General features: G+C 43.6%; 1 protein-coding gene across 1 annotated transcript in view; it reads right to left on the reverse strand.

The window, feature by feature from the left end:
- Nucleotides 1–4,281: 4,281 nt before the first annotated feature.
- NADK2 (NAD kinase 2, mitochondrial) overlaps nucleotides 4,282–24,070 on the reverse strand; it is a 59,140-nt gene continuing 39,351 nt past the window's right edge. Inside the window, exons 7-12 of the mRNA XM_090037222.1 lie at nucleotides 21,295–21,373; nucleotides 18,437–18,580; nucleotides 16,908–16,963; nucleotides 16,766–16,819; nucleotides 14,926–15,049; nucleotides 4,282–6,542 (exon numbers count right to left, since the gene is read on the reverse strand). Coding sequence (XP_089893348.1) covers nucleotides 6,404–6,542; nucleotides 14,926–15,049; nucleotides 16,766–16,819; nucleotides 16,908–16,963; nucleotides 18,437–18,580; nucleotides 21,295–21,373 — 596 coding nt within the window. The 3' untranslated portion in view covers nucleotides 4,282–6,403. The remainder of the gene's footprint in view (nucleotides 6,543–14,925; nucleotides 15,050–16,765; nucleotides 16,820–16,907; nucleotides 16,964–18,436; nucleotides 18,581–21,294; nucleotides 21,374–24,070) is intronic.

The raw sequence follows: 24,070 nt of genomic DNA on the forward strand, positions 1-24,070 counted from the left end.
ACATTTACTGTGGCTGCATGGGGCAGGTGCAGCCCTTGAAGGAAGTTAGTGCCTAGTAGGGCTGTGCAAAACAGCACCATTTTGAAGTTCGTTTAATTTCGAAAGCACATCTATTGTTTCGTCAAAACTGTTTTGCTGTTTGTTTCAACATTTCGCCCATAGGCTATAATAGGGAAGCATGAAACTGCCTATAGCTTTGTCATTTCTTGCCCAATTCAGATGAAACTTGCAGGGATGGTAGCCCTTGTTGAGGCCGTGAAGCCTGCCAGGTTTCAAGGACATAGGTACAGGGGTTTCTGGGAAACTGAACCTCAAACTGTCCAGAGCAAAATTTGTGTCATTTTTAAGTGTACTGGCACAGAAAAAGCTTAGTTCAAACAATGCTTTTTATGCTGTTTTTCCATCCCTCTCCCAGAGCACTGGGATTGGAAAGGACCTCAGGGACGGATGAGTCACTGGCCAGCTATGCTGTCAGTATGACAGCAGTCCTTTGCCCTCCCTCTCCTTCGTTTCTCCTTAGCTGCAAGCAAGCCCAGCTTCAAAACTTGAAATGTTTCAAAACATTTTGACTGCCCTTGTTTTGTTTTGAGGCTGTTTCAAAGCCTTTGGTTTCAATTTCACTGTTTCAAGCTTGAAATGTGTCAAAACTGCATCAAAACAAAAACAGCCGGCAAAATTTCACACAGCCCTAGTGCCTAGTATATTGTAGTGAGGTCAGCTTGTGTGGGGGAGAAAACCCAATGCTTTTATTTTACCAACTATATTGTTTCCCACTCAAAATGTCAAACTTGTACATAAAAAGAACTGCCAGAGGAAGATGGAGGCTGGAACATAAGAGAAGTCAGAGATTTAGGTATAATAGACTGAAAGGACAGCACAGGAAGGAGATGGAAATAGTAGCCATGGTTGCAACTGCAACAGTTGTTTTAGTAAGATTACAAAGGGAAAAAGCAACAGGAATTGGCAAAAACCTAGATGGAAGGAGTCAAGAGAACTGGCTGGCATAGGCAAGTATCAAAGTTGCCAACTGGGATGGAAAAAGTAGGGGAGGAAAATTAGAAAGAAATTGCTTTGGACATGTTTTACTACTTGTACAAATGTTTATTATGCAGTTTAGAAACTTGTAATTAGAGGTGTCACGTATCAGATAAGACAAAGGCATTGCATTGAGGAAAGGTGGCTAGAGACAGTTGTAGCAAAGAAAGTAGATCCTCCATCAGAAGTGAGCTATGAAAGGAACAAGTACTCTTTTTGTCTGTACACCGAGAGGACATCTTCCTGACAGATGGCCTTGGACTGAACTACAGCATTTGGCCTCTGCACTGCTGCTCTGACCAGACTCTGGTCCCTTCCAGTCTTGATTATGAATGGCCTGTCAAACACTAGTTGCTGACCATTACTACTCACGGAAGGAAGAAAATTACTCTGACTTTTAGAAAAATTGCTTACCTGAATTGAATGCTAGCCAGCTTACCAACATCAAACTCTTTAAAAGGGTAGCATTAGCATTAGTGGTCAGGAATTAAATTGTGCAACATTATGTATTAAATGAATTAAAGCTTACAATAATTCCCTCTGGTTCTAATCTGCATGCATACAACCATCATGCAAGGATGTCAGTCTAGTGCAGGGAAGAGGGTGGGCCTATTAAAAGTGTTCCCAACAGCATGCTGTATAGCCAATGGGTAGCTCTTTGCACTAACCTAATGATATTCTACTTCAGCTAACAGGATGCAAAATGAATAGGGCCGTAAGAGTGAAGCTATAATACAGTCTGAACCTTTCCAGCATGTTAATGCACAAGTTGCAATGCTGGTATCTGAACCTTTGCTCCAGTCTGCTTGGAAGTTTGACTGACAAGTTTAACATAGGAAATAAGAAGGTGCCTCTGGCACCTATAAAACAAGTAAGAGCTTCCCGATTATGGAATGGCATTGATTTCCCAGTTTAAATTAGACAATCTGTTGATTATCTTTATTCTTAAGCCAACATGGACATGCACATGGCCCGAGGCATCCTGCAGAGCAGATCCAGCAGGTAAGTGGGAGTGGGGGAGGACAGGAGGATTGAGGCGCCTTTAGGGAGGAGCTGGGCAGGGCTTGGGGCCACAATGCACAGCTGCAGTAGCTTGTCCAGGGGAGGAGGGAGAGGGCTGGCTCTTCGCTGCCACACACACACTCCCAGGGCAAGAGGGACCCGTGCCCCAAAATGTGTGCATGGGGCAGGCACAGGCTGCAGGTACGGGCTCCCATCCTGCTTCCCTCCCCCGGGGGGCTCCAGAACTGGGCAGGCATGACTCAGCCTGGCAGGGAGCACTGCAGCTGCGCAGAGGAGCTGCTCATTCCCTGCTGCCCCATGACGCAGCCTTTGCGCATGCTGCTGCTTGGAGGGACACAACCCCATGCTGCTACCCTCTCTGCAGTTCCATGTACAGGGGCGTGTTGCCACAGCAGCACAGAGCTTGTAGAGGCAAGCAGTTTCTCTGCACAGCTCCAATGTTCCCTGCCACACCAGGTTGTGCCCACTGGGCTGCAGAGGCCCTGGAGGAGAGAAGCAGTGCAGAGCTTGCAGTAACGAGCAGGTTTTCTGCACAGCTCCTCTGCTTCCTGCTGCACCAAGTCATGACCACTAGGCTAAAGAGAGCCTGGGGGAGGGAAGCAGGATGCCAGCACAGCAGAGAAGCTGCTTTCCCCTGTGAGCTCTGCACTGCTTTGGTGACACGCCTCCTGTGCTCAGAGCTGCAGCCGGCAGTGGCACATGCAAGGGGGGTGCATCTCCAGGGCAGCAGGGAGCTCAAAGCAGCAAGCAGCTTCTCCATGTTACTTTGCTCTTCCCTGCCATGCCAGGTGGCACTCACTGGGCTGTGGAGGCCCTGGGGGAGGGAAGCAGAGCAGGAGTCCATGCCTGACCCATGCACAGATCTGGGGGGCACAGGTCCCTCTTGCCCTGAGAGTGTGGCTCCTGGGTCCGTAGCCCTGGCAGACAGGGGTCTCTCCTTCACAGCTAGGGGAGCAGGGGCTGTGGGAGAGAGGGGCACTTTATCATAGAATTTGCAAGGAATCCAAATGCTACATCATACCAAAAGCTAAAGGCTAGACCATGATTTGGGTCCATATAATTTGGAAGCTACTGCTTTTCACCCATGACATTTTGAAAAAGGTCTGACAAACTCAAAGCAGTGTTCCATCTGGTTTAATCTATCTCCTTTCTTAATACAGGTTCCCCTTGATTTATGCAGTACATGCATTCCTGGAGAATGCTGCATAAATCAAATTTGCATAAAGCGAACCTACTTTATAATGTAAGAAATAGAGATAAGTTCTGCTGTTGGCTGCTCCTGGAGCCAGCTGGGGTGGGTGTGGACAAGCAGAGCCCCAGGAGGTGTGGGTGCAACACTCGCCCTAGCCCCGGGAGCTGCTGGCACCAGCTGTTGGTAAACACTGGGCTGTACTGTGCCCCAACCCCCAGGGCTCTCTACCTGTCCCCACTTACCTTAGATCCTGCTGCAGGTGTCCCGGGAGCAGCCGATACCAGCTCCCTGTAGCCCCTGGGCTGCACCATGCACTGGTGCAGACAGCTGGCGCTAGCAGCTCTTGGGGCCACTGCAGCCAGGGCAGGGGTGGAGACAGGCAGAGCAGCGGGAAGCACCTGAGCCTGCAGTGGCCGCCAGCACCAGCCTGATCTCATCAGCCCTTGCTGCAGCTCTCTGAGCAGTGGACACCACCTGCTTGCAGCTGCTAGGCTCTGCCATGCTGGGGTGGATTGGGGCATGGCACGGCCCAGCAGCTGCTAACAGGTGGTGTCTGCTGCTCCCAAGGCTGCAGCAGGGGTGGGCAGCTGCCTGCAGCCAGACAAGAGCAGACTTGGCCCAGCAGCCACTGCAGATTTAGGCCGGTCCCAGCCTGCTCTTGTCCAGCTGCAGGCAGCTCCAGACCCATGCTGATTGCATATAAATTAACCTCGCATATAATGAATTTTGGTTACAAAAGGGTCATCGCTTAAGGGCAAATTTGCATAAATCAAACCCACATAAAAATAGAGGGAAAACTGTTACAGCATACTTGTAGCCTCAGTTGTTTGGAGAAACTTTACAGTTTTAGTTGTGTACAGGCTGGAGTTTCTCTGGTGTTCAACTCGTGGATACATTAATAAGATCTTACTGGTATCTGAGGGTCCTTAGTTTGTTTAAATTCCAAAAAAAGAACACGTTTTTTAAAATGCATTTACATTAATAGGCTATATCAAGGTTAATGCATTTAAAAATGACATCAGTTGGTGCAGTCACAGTCAATCATGTAAGTGTTTATTCATTAAAATGTTTTACCAAAGCAGTGTACTGGCTGGTAGTGTGCAAATACAGTCAAGAGGCACTTGGTGACAGCGCTGGAACACACTAGTTCCTGCAATCGCAATCTTTTAGAAATTGAGCCATAACATGGACTAACCCTTACTTAAAAAAAAAAACAACCAACCAAAAACCATGCAGGTTATTTATGGTACATGCAGAAAAGCTTTAGTTTTGTAACATTCAAATCCCAATGGATTCAATGGTTTGTGAAAAGCCAATTTGGCTAATTTGATTCCACTCCCCAGCTGCACTTCAGCAGTCTTTCAAATGCCAATTTTTTATGCAACACTTCAACCTTCAGAACATTTTTAAAAAGGGGGGATTATACCCAAGGTGTGCACAGACTTTTAATTACAGCTGAATTCATTACAATGACTCCATTCATTCACCAATTTCATGCACTGTTTTCCTAATGTAAACTGAGCAGCCATTTTGAAACTCTTCACACTTAAGTTTTCAGGCTTAAGGGAATTCACCTTCCTACGTACCACCTGGTAATTAGCTGTTATTCACATTTCAGTATGTAAACAATGAATGCACTGCAATTAGACCTTCTGACTAGCTCTGCACTATAAATCTTAGATCTCTAGTACAAATGTTTTCTTGCTGTAAGTCACATGCAAGTGTTCCAATTCTAGCAAGCTCCATTTCTGACAAATTCTGCTATATAATATATACACTATTTCAGCAGCTATGACCACCTTGAAAAAGGTGGGACTTAGTTGCTTCAGATGATAACAGAGGGTTACTCTTTTGCCATCCAACTGCTTATATGGGGGGTTTTTTGTATATTTTATATTTCTGCAGATAATGAAGTGGTGTGCAGTAGTCAAACATATACAAGCGTTGTATACATATACTGTAAATTGGTCCTTCCCTGATGAGCATCAGGGCAGTAATTTAGCACTTACATTATTTTTCATTCATGAATACCAAAACATTTCACAGAGTCGTTAAGTATTTTTATTCTACTGTACAGATTGGAAAATAGATGCAATATTAACCTTGTGCCCCCTCTAGTAGAGCACAAACATGTTCCACGTTTGGCAGAAAGATGCATTTTCTACACCTTCATGTAAAATGTAGCCAAACAGCAAACCTTTTACTTACTAACTCCAAATACAGCCTTGTTTTAACTCTAACTAGACAGATATGCTACTCTCCGTCTGATCCACAGAACACTTGCTGGGCAATTAATGTATTCACGGAGACAGCATAATTTCCTATGGCTAAAGCAATCTGCAGTACAATGATGTATAGCAAGTAACCAAAACCTCAAGGTTTCAAGTGAATTTCTCCCTTTCCAAACAGATCTTGAAAGCCATCCTGCAAAAATGAAAAAAAAAGTTTCTCTGTAGATAATGCATTTTCTAAATCTTAAAAGGTGCAAGTATCAGAGAGTAGGAAGAAGGAAAAAAAAAAAAAAAAAAAAAAAAAATCACTGAAAGAACCAAAAGATCTCCCACAAGTCATATCACACTGGAGCTGTACAATTCTTGAAAAGCATATAAAAAGCCCATACCTCCATTTTAGTTAGGTCAATATTAGGATTTATTTACCGAAGTCTTATCCTTGCATCAAGACAATAAGTCTTGACAGCTTCTTTTCCTACAAAAGTGTAATACATACGAAGAATTAAGAAGTATCATTGAATCAGTGCCAGACTGCTATTTAAAAAACTGTACATCTGAATATTTAATGTTAACCACTTAATATTTAATTTGAACCCATCTACCTAATTTAAAAAAAAGAAGGTATTCTGTCATGTGTATTACAGGTTAAAAAATTAATTTATATTGAAGTTAGATGCAAGACTTCAGATACGTTTCCCTTCTGTGAGATGCAACAAAGCTTAAAAATCTGTTAGCCAGAATTTCCCCTTTCCAAGAACGAAAAACACTTTCAGGTTTTTCCTTTCAAAAGACTCCATCTTCCAGAGAAGCAAACCTTCAAACCTAAAATAATGCAGCCTTCTGATGAGCTGTCCATCTCTGTGGTTAGAGTCCCTTCTCTGGGTTTACGATTTAGAATCATTTCAGAGAGTATTAAGTCCCTTCAGTCTTCTAGCAAAACTGTGCGCAGCGCATCCTCTGTATCTATCAATATTGAGGCTACTGCCCCATCATTAAACTCAAAAGAAGTTCCTCCGTCCACAACCATGCATGCATCCCAACAACGGGAACGAACACAAACCCTGCAAAGAAGACAAAAAGCTTAGATTTAAACAAAATGAATTGCTTCTAAAATAGCCAGAAAACATACAACTGAAACAACAGACCACTTAATAAGTATGGAGGATTGAAGTGCCTTGCCAAATGCACCTGCTAGAAAAGAAAGTTTGCAAGCAGCCTACTGACCAATCGGATAAGTGCTGTAGTTCTAAGTTCTAAAACAAAGCTAGAGAGAAGCCCATTTACTGTAATACCGACTTGCTTATTGGAAGATCTTTTATGCATCCTGTAATTTGTATGAAGCTAACAAAATCCTACCTAATCTTATGACATCAATTAGCACAAGTAATTTCAAACATGCACAATGTAGAATGAATAAGTTTTTCATGAAACATTCTCCGGCTAGATGGAAGCAAGGCTACTTGTTAGAAAAATGTAGATATACATGTAGCAACAGATTATTGTCAATGTTAAATTAGTACATCATTTTAAGCTATATAAAACATCTACCCCTTTTATAGAGGCAGCTCCTCTGGTACTGAACAAGTGTATTGCCATTACCATGTTTTTCTTTTTAACTTACCTTTTAAAGGAGCCCAACAGTTGGGATTTATCCTTTAGACCATATAGAAAATGAGTGGTGTTGAAGATTATTTTCAAAGATATCACTCTGGCCATAAAACAATCCTAATGGATTGAGTCCACACTCTCAGACACTGGGACTCCCATGAGCAGGGAAAGATTCAAGCATAGACTAAAGAGACCTAGGTGTAGGGTCTGAGATCCTGGAGTCATAGGCCATGTTTATATGGTAATCTTATAGCCCCAACCTGCAGCACCCTCAAACATGCCATGCTTCTTAAGACAGGATGCTTCACAACCTGGGTGAAGTTTATCAGTCATTGAAGATGGGTCGTTTACTATATAGAAATAGATTGTGTCAAAATTTGATCTTTTCTTAAAAGGCAGCCTCCCTGGTAGTCCTGAAGGAAAAATCTGAAATGTGGCCAGCATGCAGTGATGTCTACCCGAGTCAGCAGACAGCCTGAAACAATAGTTCTTTTAAGAGTGAGCAGTGCAGCTTTAGATAAAAATGGACACCCCCCAACATTGCTCAGACCTGCTACCACACTTCAAACTTGTACCACGCTGGTCTCATTTCACTGTGTCACTGTTTGGGGTGCCCCCCTCTTGCTTGCACTCCATGTGGGAGGCAAGACCAGTGAGGAAACAAGTTTACAGCTGGCCTCCTGTTCCATTATCAGAGCCCTAACACTGCTTTAATCCAGCCCTACCCACGAGCACCTATATGCAGTAAAAATTACTCTGAAACACTGCTCTACTGTATATTGCATAAAACTTTGCATGTTTCATTATCATCCAGTAACACACTCTTTTAAAAGCTGACTAGCTTGATCTGCACAAGCCTTTTGTTTAGCAGGGCTTTCATTTTATATGAACAAAAATAACAGATCAGTGTAACATGCGACTCCAGGTCAGAATCCACAAAACTTTCAAAGACAGGCATTACATTTTCCAAGCAAAATGAAGAGGCTGAAGCCCTGACAGGGCCAGGGGCCCAGACAGCTAAAGCCTAGGGGGATTGAACCTGAGAGGAGCTGAAGACATGGTCAGGTCAGGGGCCCAGAGATGGGATAAGGTCCAAAGGCCAACAGGATCATGACTGAGAAAGAGATCAGAGAAGAGCACCTAAGGAATAAAGTAGAGGATAAGAGGGTGAAAGCCTGGAAGGAAGTGCTAGAGCTCAAGAAGGGCTGAAGCCAATACAGAACTAGAGGGTCCAGTGAAGAATGACGCAGTGAAACTTCTGAGGCATGGGCATGGCTACTGAGCAGATGGAGGCCAGTTATAGAAGAATAGAAAAACAGGTGTTAGGACAGACCTCAGGCCATCTAGTTCTCAGAGCAGGACCATCCCCAAATATATCATCGCAGCCAAGGCTTTGTCTACCCAAGTCTTAAAAACCTCTAAGGATGGAGATTCCACAGCCTCTCTGGGTACACTGTTCCAGTGTTTTATAACTCTCCAAGGGAGAAAGCTCTTTCTAATATCTAGCCTAAACTTCCCTTGCTGCAACTTGAGACCACTGCTCCTTGTTCCGTCACCTGCCACCACTGAGAACTGTCCAGCTCCATCCTCTTTGGAACCCCCCTGAAGGTAGCTGAAGGCTGCTATTAAGTCCTCTCTGTCTTCTCTTGCCTAGATTAAATAAGCCCAGTTCCTTCAGTCTCTCCTCAGAAGTCATGTCCCCCAACCCCCTCACCATTATTTGCCTTCTGCTGGGCAAATTATCCACATCCTTTCTGAAGCAGGGAGGCAAAAATTGAACGCTACTCCAAATGTAGCCTCACCAGTGCTGAATAGAGGGGGATAATCACGTCCCTGGATCTGCTGACAACACACCTACCAATGCAGCCCAGCTTGCTGTTAGTCTTCTTCACAACTAGTGCACACTGTTGGCTCATATTCAGCTTACTGTCCACTGTAATTTCCAGGTCTTTTTCCACAGATCTGCTGCCCAGCGAGTTAGCCCCCAGCCTGTACTGGTGCCTGGGATTGTTCTGTTCTAAGTGCAGGACTTGCAACTTGTCCTTGTTGAACCTCATAAGATTTCCTTTGGCCCAATCCTCCAGTTTGTCAAGGTCTCTCTGAATCCTAGCAGATGCACTGGAGGATAGGGCTACTTCCCCCAGCTTGGTGTCATCCGTAAGCTTGCTGAGCATGCACTCCATCTCATCTTCCAGACTGTTGATGAAGACATTGAACAAAACCAGCCCCAAGACCAACCCCTGGGGCACTCCATTTGATACAGGCTGCCAACCAGACATCAAACCACTGATTACTAATTAAGGCCCCTTAGGAAATTTGTGGACTTTAGTAAGGCCTTTGGGCCACAACGGAGAGAAAGACAGGGATTAGGAATAAGTGACTGAGGGCAGAGAAGAGCACCCAGGGCTCATTCTGAGTCTCCAAGGGCAGCCTTCCAAATATACATGGGACATCTAAAGAAGCATAGTAGGTGAGGAAAAAGGTGGGAGCCTTGGGAGACTGGGCAAACAGGGTGAGATCAGTTTAGCTTCCAGGGGGTGTCATGGTCATCCTCTAGAAGTGCACCATCACATGGCTATTAAAACTTAATTGCATGATAAGAGATCTCGTTTGGGATCCCACAAAAAAAAAAAAAAAAAAAATCAGCATCCTACCATGCTATACAGCAGGAGTATCAAATTCATCTGGCCCTGGAGGCTGCACATAAAAGTGTTGGGAGCCTAGATTGGGGAGCAACCTGAGGCTCCTTGCCCAGCATGTTCATGCCATACATTCAAAATAAAACACGATTAAAGACGCATTAAATGCAGAATATCTTTGTGGCTGGTTTGCCATTTTAAATCACACCATAAATTACTCTACACATAGCATGTTACAATTTATGGAGTGATTAATGCATTAATCATGCCACAAATGCAATGTTTGCCAGGGGCCTTAGTTACGTGTCCCTGTCCCCCGGCCCGCCATTCAAACAAGGTGGAATTCTTTGTTTTCTCTACACAAATATATTTTGCAAATCTCTATGATGGTGACACTAGGTCCTGAATGAGTTAAAAGCCATAAGCAGTCAGAGTTAACTCAAATGCCACAATGATATATACACCCAAGTGAATTGTGGCCTACACATTACATTTCAAAATTAAAAACAGAAAACCAAAAACACTCTTGCATATATAACACGTTTCCAAAACCCTGTAGTCTTGTATAGCTTTATGGATGTATTGTATACAATGGAACATATGCAGAAGAATTGGTATCTGCAGGGCACCACAGGGGATGAGAAGAAGAGCCACTTGTAACTTAAGGCCTTGTTACACAATCATTTTAGGCAGCTTCTGGAGTTCTTAACCCCTGGATTGGCTGCATGTTAACACTCAAGTGGCTTAAAGCACTAATTATCTCTAATCTGCCTAATTTTGCTCCTATTCCATTAAGGTATGGCCACTCCCTACAGCTATTCCACTCAAGTTAGTCTTCCAGCATCCCAGGATGCAAATCACCCCTCCTGAGACAGAGCAATCAGGGATGCTGGGGTGTAGCAGGGCTGAGCAGAGTGAGGGCTGCAGCCCCACAGCACCCAACGGTGCCTCACACCATCGCTCAGACCAGCTCGCTGCTCCTGCCAGAGGAGCAAGTGCTGCAGCCACGGAGCTCACTCGCTCTGCCTGGCAGGAGCAGCAAGTCAGTACAGGTTCTGCCTGGTGGGAGCAGCATATGCCGCAACCTTGGAGCTGGCTCATTCTGCTTGGCAAGAGCAGCAAGCTGGACTGGGCTCTGCCAGGTGGGAGCAGGAAGCACTGCAGCCCTGGGTTCAGACCATTCCCCTCCCTGGGCTCTTCATCAATGGGCAAAATGGTGGTGTGAGCCCTGGGCCCCTGCTGGAGAGCCTGACCTGCTGGCCCCCTGGCCTGCTCTGCTGGCTCCAAGACACAGCAGCAGCTCAGCATCACAGAAGGAAGGGGGACCAGACCAGCTTTTCAATCAATAAAACTATATTCTATTTCCATTCTTTGCCGTTAATAAAAAAACCTGGAGAAAGCAATGTTTGTTTTTACAACGATAATGCATCTCCCAGAGACAAAAAAACCCTCTAAACTGGGAACAGAGAAGACAGGGAGGAATCCACCCCCCATGAAAAGCCAACCCCCACCCCTCCCAAAAAACCCAACAACAAAAAGTCATAGTACTGCCCTCTATTCTAACCAAAAAGATCAAGATTAATCTTCTTTAAGTAATACTTAGACCAAATCAGTTTCTTGCTTGATAAAAATGTGGCTGGGAATATGGGGTGTGGGGAGGAGAAAAAATAAGAGTACACAAACATCAACTACTTCTCCTTGATGAAAAAGTCTAAAAACAGCCCCAGAACAGTAGTGCTCACTGTTCCCACTTGGCAGTGCCCAGACTGGCTTGCTGCTCTGACTGGATGGCGCTGCAGCACTTGCTTGCTCTGCCAAGTGGAAGCAACAAGCTGGTCAGGGTCACGGCGTCTCCTGCTGCTTCCCGGGCACTTGCTCTTACTGGCAGGAGCAGCGAGGCAGTCCTGCCCCTACTCACTAAGCCTCTAGTACAAGTCACAGCTGTGAGGATGCAGGACAGTCAGAGATTTTTTTTTGCCTTAAGGTATGACTATTCCATTAAGTCAACACTAAGCCAGCTAACATTTGTTCAGCTTACAACATAAGGTGTAATAAGGTCCCGAACAGCTTTAGTCTGAGAGTCACTGGTAAGAGAAAGGAGACTGCGTTGTTGATGTCAAATGGACATTGTCAGGAGCTGAGTTTCAGAAACCTAATTATTTAATTCTGAGTAGAATAAAATATAAAAGCACCTTGTGATTTTTTTGCTCAGGAGTCATGGAAACAAGTTATGAATTCGTATTAATTCTGCATTTTTTGACACTAGAAGGTCCACAGTATTTAAAAATTCTGAGAACACTGAAGTAATTGTCATGAAAGATATGTATGCATGGGAAGAATGTGCCAATTAAGTAAAATCACTTATTCATGTCTGAGTATTGGTGACATGACAAGAGCATTTTCAGAAACCTTCTAAGTCATTTGCTAGTTTGTATGATCAGCAGCCAACTGCTCAGTGATCTGCATACCACATATATCACCTCACTGGATTACTTCCTTCCATAAATTAGCCCTGAGAGTATTTCCATTTCTATGCCTGATGTGACCAAAGTACATAAATTTCTGTCTACTTATGTCTAGGGTCTACTTGTCCTTGACATATCCTCTTTATGCTTATCTTTTCTGTCCAGCAGATAATGCAAGAGTCCTTGTCAGCACATTTCAAAACCCATTTCCTCCCCGTCAAAAGCATTCATTTCCACAAACAACATTCATAAGTTGCTCTGGAGGGGGAAAAAAAGGCAAGCTTTTTTACCTGTCTGAACTTCTGTACACTTCAGCAATCATAGGGTTTCCTCCACCTCAGACTTTGGGAAGGAGGACCTGGCTGAAGCAAGCCATTCCTCACTTTCTTCCAATTTGAAACAACTTTCTTGGAGCTACAGGATACATCTAACAACTCTGACTTGCTCATTAACCAGGATGGTTGTCAAGGTCATTAGATATGATTTTGACAATTGTGGATCTGGTGCCCATTACCTCAGCCAGACAGTTGACAATCTTCCAGGTATAAATACCCATCAGATAGGTTGTTTTTGGTATTTTGGAAGATCACCTGACCTTCAGTTAATCATGCTGGTTTTGCAAGAGGAAGGGTCATTCAGCAATGAACCTTCCCACTGTGACCTAAGGCATAAAGATAATCCCTGTGAGAAAACTGGTCCCAGAACAAGATGAAAGGCGACCCAGGTAAAAAGAAAAGGCTGCAGGAAAAAAAAACAAAAGAAAAACCCCAATACCACCCCCACCCCATTTTTCTCCTATTCTATTAACAACAGCTTACTGTATATGTCCCTCTTTTCCCCTGACAGGCTAAGGAGAAAGAGCTAAAGACACTGAGACCTCAAGTATAGGTCAGCATCAGCACAATGCAACCAGCAAAGACATGAGTTGCTCCCATCAACCAAACCTCTGCCATCTGGCTCCAGATAAAACAACTACATGAGTTAGAGATCCCAAGAAATTACAAAGAGTAATGTCTTACCCCAAAGCCTAAGTTTTTGGAAAGGAAGCCACCTTTTTTTCTTCTAATTTTTCATTAATATGTAAAAGTATGTCTGGGGAGGTGGGAGACCACCACCTGGTACACCAATGTCCTGAAGCAAATACTAGCCTAGCACTGAATTAGATTCTTTTGAGTTAAAACAAGATGTTAATCAAAAGCTGCTGTTGTGTATAGTTGAATCACCCACCATGTGTGTTAAGTGTATGTAAAGAGTAAAAAGGCAGTGTGACATTAAAACCGTCACTTGATAGCTTGCAACAACTGTGATAGTGAGGAAGAAGTGGTGAAGTAGGACTGCTGTAAGCCTTTGGAAATGTATTTTATGTGAAATCAAAGGATTTCACCAGCTGCATTGGGCAACTCCTCTGGGCAAAGATCTAAGACCAGAATGGATATTTAGGCTGCTTGCAGAAATTAAACACAAAAAACAAAACAAAAATGTGCTTTGCTTTTAGCTCTGCATGCCCCTATACCAAGCCCAGTGCATGCCCAGAAGAGACAGTGCATTAGTTGGACCCAGTTAGCCCAACATCTGTATAGATCAGTTGCTTTACTGTGGCTTTTTTGGTGCTTTTATCTAATTGCTGACTAAATCAGCTATTACATATAAATGCCAAAAAATCCTGCTGAAGTGCTCAATCTGTTATACAGATGCTGCAGAGCTAGGCTGAAGTAACACGCTGCTTCTTCAGGTAAAGCATAGGTTTTTTTGCTTAACATTTGCAAGCAGCATTAGGTCCTACTGGCAAAACACATCAGCTAACTCAATATACTGTATTAACCAGAACCCAGGTTGGGCTCTTAAGATAAAGGAATTTAGATCCTCCTTGAATTCTTTCATTTTATAAGACTAGATTCCTTTAGATATCAACTTCACATTCCAATTCAAACTGCTTGTTCTTATCTTGAGGATTTAATCATTAGAACCTATAGATTTATAGATTCAAATCACAACTGACAGCCATTTGAAAAACAAAGCGGTCCAATCTTTAATTTAGTACAGTTTGACTTGTTAATTAACTTAAGAACTGCTTAAGGCATGTATATTCACTTGCTTACCATTTTCAATGTACTCCATAAAAAAAATACAAAGAACTCATTTATTCTGTCAAAGGGCAACATGATGTATGAACAAAGAGCCTTATGTGAGAAATTTTCACAATCACTTTGTTTTGAGGGATTTAGGTATTTTATCTCTAGTTTGCTTCCAAATATCAAGCATGTTTATATCAAATTTTGGATTATTTATTTTATTCTCTATCAGGTGTTCAACCTGTCGGCCCTGTGGGCCGAATGAGTTCAGGCAAAGCCAGATCAAGCCCAGATTGGGCCACAAGGTCCAGCACCACCCTGTCCCACTGGGTTTAGTCCCTGGGGAGGAAGGCACCAACTCCTCCTACCCCAACACACTGAGATTGGATCCTGGGGGCCTGGCACCACCCCTGTATATTGGGTTCAAGCACCTGATCCAGCATGCAAGGGCCAGGGCTTCCCATGGATCCAGAAATTTAGTGGTAGGGGAGTGGTGCCACTCTTCTCCCACTGACAAATTTCTGGACCCATGGGGAGCCTGGTGGGCTGGATGACATGGGTCTGTGGGCTGGATCTGGCCTGCAGGAGAGGATTTAAGCATATCTGTTCTCTTTCTCTGTCCCTGAATATTTGAGTAAAATAACTGTAACCAATACTTACTTTGAAGAGAAGCCACGCTGCCGACTGCTTGAGAAAACCCGGTTTACAATAGGTTCTCGAATACTGAAAAACATCTTTGGTTCTTCTGGACTATAGAGCAGGGACTCATTATATTCATTTGTTACTGTAAATACAGAAATTGAACCATCATTTTCTCCAGAGCAGTTAGTCATTCTTGAAGAGATACTGTCCCTCTGCTTGGGAAATGTATAAACTATCTAAAGCTTACATTTAGATACCTGATATTTAAGCTAGTTAAAAGAGTCCAGTTCAAATAACATTTTCAACTTTACATGAAGAGAGACATTTCCCTGACTAGTCACTGACTAACTCTCAACTTAAGATTAATTTTCAAAGTAGAGCAGAACCCAGCGGTTTTCAGGGTTAGGTTCCCAATTCCCCTGTGCAGAGAAGGGCCTATAAATCAGACAAGCAATACAGAGTGGTGTAGGATCACTGCAGCTTTTATTCAAAGAATGCCACTTCTTTGATCAGATTTGTTACTGGTCTACAGCAGAGTGGAGAAGTACCCTCTAAAGCAAGGCTGTCCAACTAGTAGCTCAGGGGCTGCACACAGCCCACAAAGATTTTATGTGCAGCCCCAGGCTCCTACCCATCTGCTGCCTCCTTATTACCTCTGGCTGCTGCTGCAGCTGGGGTCTCTAGGCTCCCTACACCACCATCAGCTTTTGCCTCCTACTCCCATCCTAAGAAGTAGAGTGGGACAGCCCATGGTGCCAGGTCAAACATGGCATGGTGCCCTATATACGTGTGCGTGGGGTGAGGGTGGGGGCCATACTTGAAATGCCTGGAGGAGAGGGGCATGCTGCAGCCTGCGACTCGCATTACTGCAGTCCCCATTGGTGCAACTTGCACGGCACGCTCTAAAATAATAGCTGCAGGAAACAACTGAGCAACCTGCTGAGAACTAACCAGGCTGTGAAAAACCTGAGCCAGGTTCTAGGGGTGTGTGAAGTGGGACATATTAGATTTAGATTCAGCCTGATTTGGGGGACAGTTATTCAGTTTGCTGATTTGAATTGGGGTCCTAATTTGATTCAGCTGAATCTGAATCTCAGGATTTGATGCTGATTTGGAGAATCAGTGATTCAATCATAGACAGCTTTAAATGTTTTTTTTCTACCTACCTTAAGGTACCAGGTGAGCTTGTGAACACTGAGATAATGGGGCGGATGGAGTGTCCTACAGGAGTGTGGGGGAGCCCTCCGCATGCTCGGTGGTGGACCTGGAAGAGGACCAGAAGCATTCCCCCTGTGCCCTGCTGGCTAGGTGATCAGCTGTGGGGAGACCCTGGGTGCCACCCCAGACCCGGGAAGCACCAGTCGCCAAACCCGTGGAACGCTCCATCCGCCCTACCCTCTCAGCATTCACGAGCCACCTGGTATCTTGAGGTATGTAGAAAAGACATTTAAAGCTGCGTCTATGTCCAAAACGCTGAATCTCTCTGAACTGAATTGAAGGCTTCTGATTTGATTCGGAGACATTAATGGGTCTCCCAATTCAGAGATTAGGCCACTGAATCGAGCTGAATCAAATTAGCAACTGAAGCTTCACACAGCCCTACCAGGTTCTACTGTATTAGCTCTAAATTGTAAAGCTCTGAAATGCCTATGCCTATCCTACCCAAAGGATAACAAGTCCTGGATTTCAGATTATCCAAAACAGTGTATTTAATTAAAATGGGCTTAGCCAGTGTTCTTCAGGAAAAGAACACTCCTCTGCACTACTATGAAACATAAAAGTACAGAGTATCAGATTACAACCAATTCATATTATTCACGTTGTTATAAGACTACTAGAAAAATCTCTTTTCACTCACCTTTTTGTATGAATTCCCTGTTCAATGGAAGATTCAAACTCCCATGTTTTTTAACTGTTGAACCAGAGAAAGAGTTCCCAGTTAGACACAAATATCTTCAGATAAAACTAGCCTGTAATGCTATATCATACTGCCCACTCACCAATTTTAAGGATCTCTTCAACAGCTTGGTTTGCTACCTTGTTAATATTATAGGACCTAAAGAGAAGTGAGAATACTGTATGATAAACTAAACATCCCAAGAAAAAACTTTTTGCATAGATACAAAGAAAAAAAAAATGGAATCAAGGCTGAGGGTACAAGTTAACCTTCCCAGAAAATGCCTTAAAGCAAGTGTGTAAAACTACTTTGGGATTGAAAAAAAAAAAAAAAAAAAAAAAAAAAATCACCTCATTTGAAAAGCCTAATAATCCACAACTGAAGTGAAGTCACCCAGATGGTCTTGATTCTGCCTTTGTTACCACATGCAGACCCACCTCGCAAGCGCTGATCCTAATTATTATGAAGTCCAAATGAAAATTCATTTCTATACCTGCAAGTTATGCACAAATTGGACCTTTATCTCTGCTGTGCTTTCCCCCTCCATTTCCTCTCTTACAGTTACTTATTGGACCCAACAGTCACCTAAAAAAGAAGACTTCTTTACACTATTCTGACAGTGCAAACAGACTTTATAAATTCAAGGCCACTCTAATACTTGAATAGCTTTAAAATTCCTTGGGTACCCAAATATCCTACTCAGTTTCTCAGGCTCATATTTTTTCTCAAGTCAGAATTGCACTTATAATGCTGATAATGTTAAGTATCGTAAAACGTGTCCACTAAAATATGAGGTAGTACAAACCTGCGCAGTATTCCACCCCCCACACAATATGCAGAAACCCTTATATGACCTGCCCCATTAATCTTAAATGGGTTTTTAAGTTTACTACAATCATTGTTAAGTGACTACTTCACCACAACAGTTCCCCTTTTAAGTTACCAATCCTCTGGTTTCATCCCCAATAGCTTCTATAGTAAAGTTAATCAGTTTTAATACTAATTTCTGCAGCAAAATAAAAGACTAAAACATAAGTAATATAAATTGAACTTATTAGAACATACCTAAACTTTCATTTATATATTTCAGCAAACTCTTAAGTTCATCTGAGTTTGTCACAGAATTTAAAGCCTTGTTAGACACACTATCAAAAAAAACAGAGCAGCTTGTCTAAATACAAGGTGCTCAGACATAGTCCATGTAGTTCTTTAAGACTTTAGGAAAATACAAGTTATACTTAGTTCTGCCTTCATGCAGAAGTTGCTCTGGTTTTAAATTATATTAAAACTCATACAGTATATTAAACCAGAGTAAATTGTGCGCACACAAATCTTATTAATTTTAAATGGGAGTCCTATGCCAAAAAAGATGATGCCTTTTTAATTGGGAAGAGCAAAGAGGGGAGACAGGCAATAGTATGAGGCAAGGTCCTTGAGCATACATTGGACATGCAGATTTTTTAAAAATTCATCATCAGCTATTGCTCAGAGAGAAGGCTCATGCTTTGGCAATTCACAAACAACCCAAAAGAAGCTGGATTATTAGCTGCATCAATCAAATACAAAGAAGAATAGTTTTTAGAACTTCAGATCATGTGTTTCAAAATCCCTACTTCATTATCAAAAACTTACCAAGCTTTTGATCCAGTTCCAGTGCAGACATTGAGCCCTGAACTCTTCTGTTTTTCCCATGGACCATCATCAACAGATATCTCATAGTAGGAGGCCCTATGAAGCGAGAATTTAAAACTGGGTTTGCAGGACTTATAGTTCACCCTGAATAAGACAGAACACACAGCCTTATCAGGCATGTAAAAATTTAGAAGGGCCAAATTCAAATATGGATAACTTCACTACAGATTTTTGTACGGTATATTTCTGATCTGTAGGCATGTTAAGAGATTGTGGCTATACTGGATTTGTGCAAAAGAAATTGCCACGAGAGAGCAATCTACATTGTTAGAATAAAAATACTTTCAACATTACGTTTTAACTGTTAGAAATCAGAGTAAACTCTTCTAAAAGAGTGACAGAATTGTCCAGTTCACACAATGTTGAGTTTGAATTCGAGGTTCAACTACAACGGTTTCCATCTGGTGTTTTAACTTAGGATTTTTCCTCATTTCAACATGACAGCTTTTCTGCTGATGCCTTTTATATTGTATTCTGTGCAAGGGACTTTGTAGTTCATATACGGTGACAATTCTGAGCAGAGCAGAGTTGGCTGCATTTTCAGAAATGGAATTATATATGTATGTATTACCTGCTTTGCATCGCTGTTGAATAATGGCATAAACTGTACTTATGTTGTTTATTGGGCTCATAAAATTGCATCAGGAAACATTAGGTGGTGGGCATTTCTTTATCAGTAAGTAATAGCAGTGCTTCAAGTTGAAATCTTGATTACTTCAACAGCTACAAATCCAGCTGGTTTCTTCACAAATAGCTTGGCTGAATTGTGATTAGCAGGGTTTGCTCATCAATACAAGTTCCTCCTAAACAGTGAATGTGGTACTCTCTTCTTAGGTGTAAATCTTGGTAAGGGGCCAGGTTTCAGTGCAATTTTATTCATACCTTGGTATATCCTTTTGTCTATTTTATGTCCAGGAAACTATTTCCAAGGCTCAAACTTCCACGAAACATATATAGGCTAGAATTTCTGAAATGAAGTAGTACTGGTTGCAAAGTCTGAGTTCCAGATGATGCATTTTGCACCAGAACATGCATTATTCTTAGAAGTGTTGACTGAACAGGCTGCTTTAAAAGTGATGAAGTTGGTCTGAATAGATTGGGAGGAATAGTTCTCTTGGACACTGGTCTTAATGATTTACTTTCTGTGTTTGAACCTAGAGCTCCGTATGGGCCGATTTTTAAAAGAGCTCAACACAAAAGAACGGAACTAACTGAAAACATGTGAAACAGGGCATAAATAAAATGGACCGATCTGTCAAAGCAATAGGACTTGCACCCTCTGGGAACAAGTCTGTGATAGAAACAGCTATTCTCATACCCTTACTCGTTTTCTTTACTGACCCACTGAAAAAGATCCTGATGGGATCTCTAAGGGTTCTGCCTACTAGATTCTCCTTCTCCTGGGCCAAACATTAAACAAGCACTCATATATTTTTCTCTCAGAGGTTATAAAATACCTGTCCCTCTACTATCAGTAATTTAGATTTCAAAGCACTGCATACATATCAGTATAACTGATAACAGCGTCACAGTTTATTATACAGAAGACTGTCAACTCACTCATTCTTTGCTATAAGAATCCTTGTTCCAGGACATGTTCCTAAAGGTAGTGTCTAACAGTGCTTGTGGAATAAAATGGAACAAAAGAGCATAATGCTAGAATATATGCATCCAATGCTCAAAAGTAACTGGAGAAGATGGAGGAGTATTGGCATATGCCCATGAGTGACTGTATGTTTCAAGACTGAACAGAGAATGCGACAGGGAAACTTAGCATCTTGGGTAGAAGTATGCCTGAACTTGTAGAAAGCAAAAAGGTACATCATGCTTTGAGACTAGTTCCTTCTGCCAGTCTGAGGTTGCAGTCCAGATGGAAGATTAAGCACTCATGGAACATTTATATGTTTCCAGCAGCACCCACAATGTCCCAGGCACTGTACAAACACAAGAAGAAGTTACACTCTAAAGGTAAAAACAGAGAGAGGAAGTAAGGGGAATGGGACATAACATACAAATAAAAGTGGTAACTGGCCAGGTTCCGATTCATGATTATGTTTTAATTGCACCCCCGCAAGCACGCACACAATTTTGCCCATATCACCCAGCCTTGCCATGATAAGTTGATTGGTATCACAGACCGATGTTTAGGAGTACAAAAAGGATCGCCTCAGTGGTATCGCAGGAAAAGTAGTTCCAAGATTTGATATAGATGGGTTACGTAAATGAAGGAGAATAAAGTGTTAGACATTCTCTAACAGACAGGGGAGACCATTTCTGACGGAAACAGAGGAAAGAAAGATAAATCATCAGGAGTTCAGTTTTGGCCATCTCAAACTTATGGCAAGACATTCAGAAGGCAATGTAGGACTGGACACATGTTAGGAACAGACAGGTAGATCAGCAAGCCAGCATAAACAGAGCTCAAGCCATGTAAGTCTATTACACCACCCAACGCAAGGGTGTAAAGCTAGGGAGGGATAGAGGATGAAGTCCTGTGTGCACCCCTCAGGCACAGGGAGAAGAACAGATGCCAAAAGAACAGCCAGAGAAATAGAAGAAATCAAGATTAAATTCATGTCACTCAACTATCTGTCTGATCAGATCTTGGTAAATACATACTTGGTACACGAGAAACCTGATCACTATTAAATATTCATGGACTAAAGAGAAATGTGACAGCAAAAGCATATCAATACTGATTACTTGTGAAATCTTCAAAAAAAATATAGCTTAATTTTTTTTTATTTTTTTTTTAAGTGCCAGTCTGTGTAGCTTAATCATGCACAAATTCAACATACCTGGATGATAGAGATTCTCCAATGAATACTTCATTTAGTGCTCTCACAGGCAAAAGATGTGGCCCAGAAATCTCTGCTCCTGCAGATAATTAACAAATTATAGCTGCTAAAACATTAGTTCTATGGATGAATACATCTCTAAAAACTGAATTTGCAAAACTATTAGTTAGTCATAACAATCAAAAGTAACCATCTTCATTCAGCTACATATATTTGTATTCTTAAATTTTTGCTCTTGATTATTTGATTTTCTTAAAATTGTGGCCTAGGCTTTCAGGTTTGTCCACTATCCAAACATGTCTCTTGGACAGTGCAAAAAAACTCAATGTGAGCATTTGAACTCGAGTTGAGTGAAAATGTGATGCTAAACTTTTTTGAGTAGCCCATCATGGTGAAATTTGTACTTGAGCAGACCAGTATAGCTCTGCCCATGAAGACAGAGCTATAAGTATTCACAGTCATTATCCATACAGCCCACTTTCCTGACAGTAAGCAGTAATGATCAGGGATCCAGGTTTTCCATTCCCCATGGGAAAGTGGAGAAAAATAAGGATTTCCCCTTTTACCAGAGGAAAATGTGGATTTTTTTCATTTTAAACAAAGAAATCTGCATTGTGCTTTTGCAAAGAGCTCTCTGCAGTCTGGCAGAGTTCCAGCCTGCATGGGGCTGGCAGTCAGGCAGGGCGCACCAGGTCCTCACACTGCTAGGCAGCCTAGAGAGTGGGCCCTGGGCTCGAATATGCAGCCACAAGGCCCTGGTGGGGAGCTGAATGAGGCTGCAGAAGGCTTGTCTGGGGGGCAAAGAGGGTGGGGCCAGCTCCCCACCGCTGTGAGCATTCCTGGGGGAACAGGGGAACCTGTTCCCTCCCAGACCTGTGCTGGGGGTGGGGGTGGGCTGGCCACTGCAGGCTCGGGCTCCTTTCCCTGCTGCCTTCCCCTGGGGCCTCCACAGCCCAGTGGGCAAGACCTGGCACTGTAGGGCAGAGCAGGGCCCCCGCAAGGAAGCTCCTTGCCCCTGCAAGCTGTGTTGCTCTGGCAATGTGTCTCCTGCCCACACAGTAGCAGCATGAGGTTGCGCCCCTTACTGCTGCTGCACACAGACAGGGGATGCTTCGCCATGGCAGCATGGAACTTGTAGTAGAGGCTTGTCCAACATACGGCCCACCATGTGGCCCGCCAGGCATTTCCTGAGACCCGCGGTGCTGCGACAGGAAATGAAAGTAAACAGTTTATTTTCATTCCCACCCCTTGTCCCTCTCCCAGCCCCTCAGCAGCTTCCTAATGGCTGCTGAAGGGACAAGGTTCCCACATGCTCCGCGTCAGCTTGACATTACCGACGCGATGCATGTGGGAAGAAGAGTAGCCATGTGCCTCTCAGGACAGGATGAGCCTAGCTGGAGCAGCAGGGGCTCAGCTGCGCTTTCCCCCTACCTGCGCTGGTCAGTCCCGAGCGACACACAGCTCCACTGTATGCCGCTCTTCCTGTTGGTGCTGACCCGGCCGGGTCCGTCTCATCTGGAGCAGCATGCAGCTGAAGTTGGCTTCTGCTGGCTGGTACTGGCCTGGCCGGCCTCCTCCTGTCCCCAGCAGCACGTGGGAAGCCCGGGGGGGTGGGCAGCGCCTTGGCAGGCATCATCCTGGCATTACCCTAACCCTAACCCACTGGGAGCATGCACAGCAGCGAGGAGCTGTACTCGCCTCCTGCAGTTGACTGCCAGGGCTCGGGCACCACTGTGAGGGGAGGGGGCTGTGGACCTGGGTCCCTGGCCCCCTTGCCCTGGCAGCTGGGGGCCTCCTCCAGCAGGGCTGGGGGGGGGGGGGGGGGGGGGGGGGGGGGGGGGGGGGGAGTTGTTTACAGGGAGCTCTGATTTTCTATGATAAAATCCTAAAATCAAAATGCCAAAATTTATAGGCATTTAGAATTTATTTTATTATAGTGACCAAGGCACTGGTAGTCTTCCAAAACTTTAAAATTGTAAACATATCAAGGAAATAATGTTCATCTGCGTATGCACATACATGCGCACGCACCCCAAATTTTGGGGCTCTAATCAGAGAATTTGCATTTTTTGTTAAGCAGGGAAAACAAGAATCCTGGTAATGATTATGAGAACATGTTCGCAGTAAGTTCTAGACAGTATACGAGTAAACAATGAAAGTTTCTTCCTAGGCCCGTGCAAGTCGGCAGCAATCCAATCCAGCTTCGGATGGCAGTGATCTGATCTGGAGCTCCAGACCGGGTTTCCACCTTGATCCGGCTGAAGCGGCTCCAAAGCCGCCTCAGAGATCCAGCCATAGGGTATAATGGGGGAAAATCAATGAAATATTTATAACTTTGTTGTTTTTTTGTCTGATTTGGATGGAACTTGCAGGGGTGGTAGCCTCCGCTGAGAACATGAAGCCCATCATGTTCCAAGAAGATCAGTGCAGGAGTTTGGGGGCTGAACTATACCCCAAGTTCTTGAAAGCAAAACTCCTGTCATGTCTACATGTTACACCACAGGGGGGTCAAAACTGCAGGGTGGTAGCTCTTGCTGAGGCCACAAAGCCTGCCAAGTTTCAAGATGATCTACCATCCTTGCAGCTGTCACCCCGCTGCACCTTAAACACTTGCAGTGTCACCCATGGCACAAGTTTTGCTTGTCCACAGCTTGAGAGGCAATTCCCCCAAACTCCTGCACTGATCTTCTTGAAACTTGGCAGGCTTTGTGGCCTCAGCAAGAGCTACCAGCCCTGCAGTTTTCACCCCCGTGTTGTAACACATAGACATGACAGT

Source organism: Crocodylus siamensis, chromosome 3 (genome assembly GCF_052110815.1).
Source record: "Crocodylus siamensis isolate JL-2025a chromosome 3, ASM5211081v1, whole genome shotgun sequence".
Classification (NCBI taxonomy): Eukaryota; Metazoa; Chordata; order Crocodylia; family Crocodylidae; genus Crocodylus; species Crocodylus siamensis.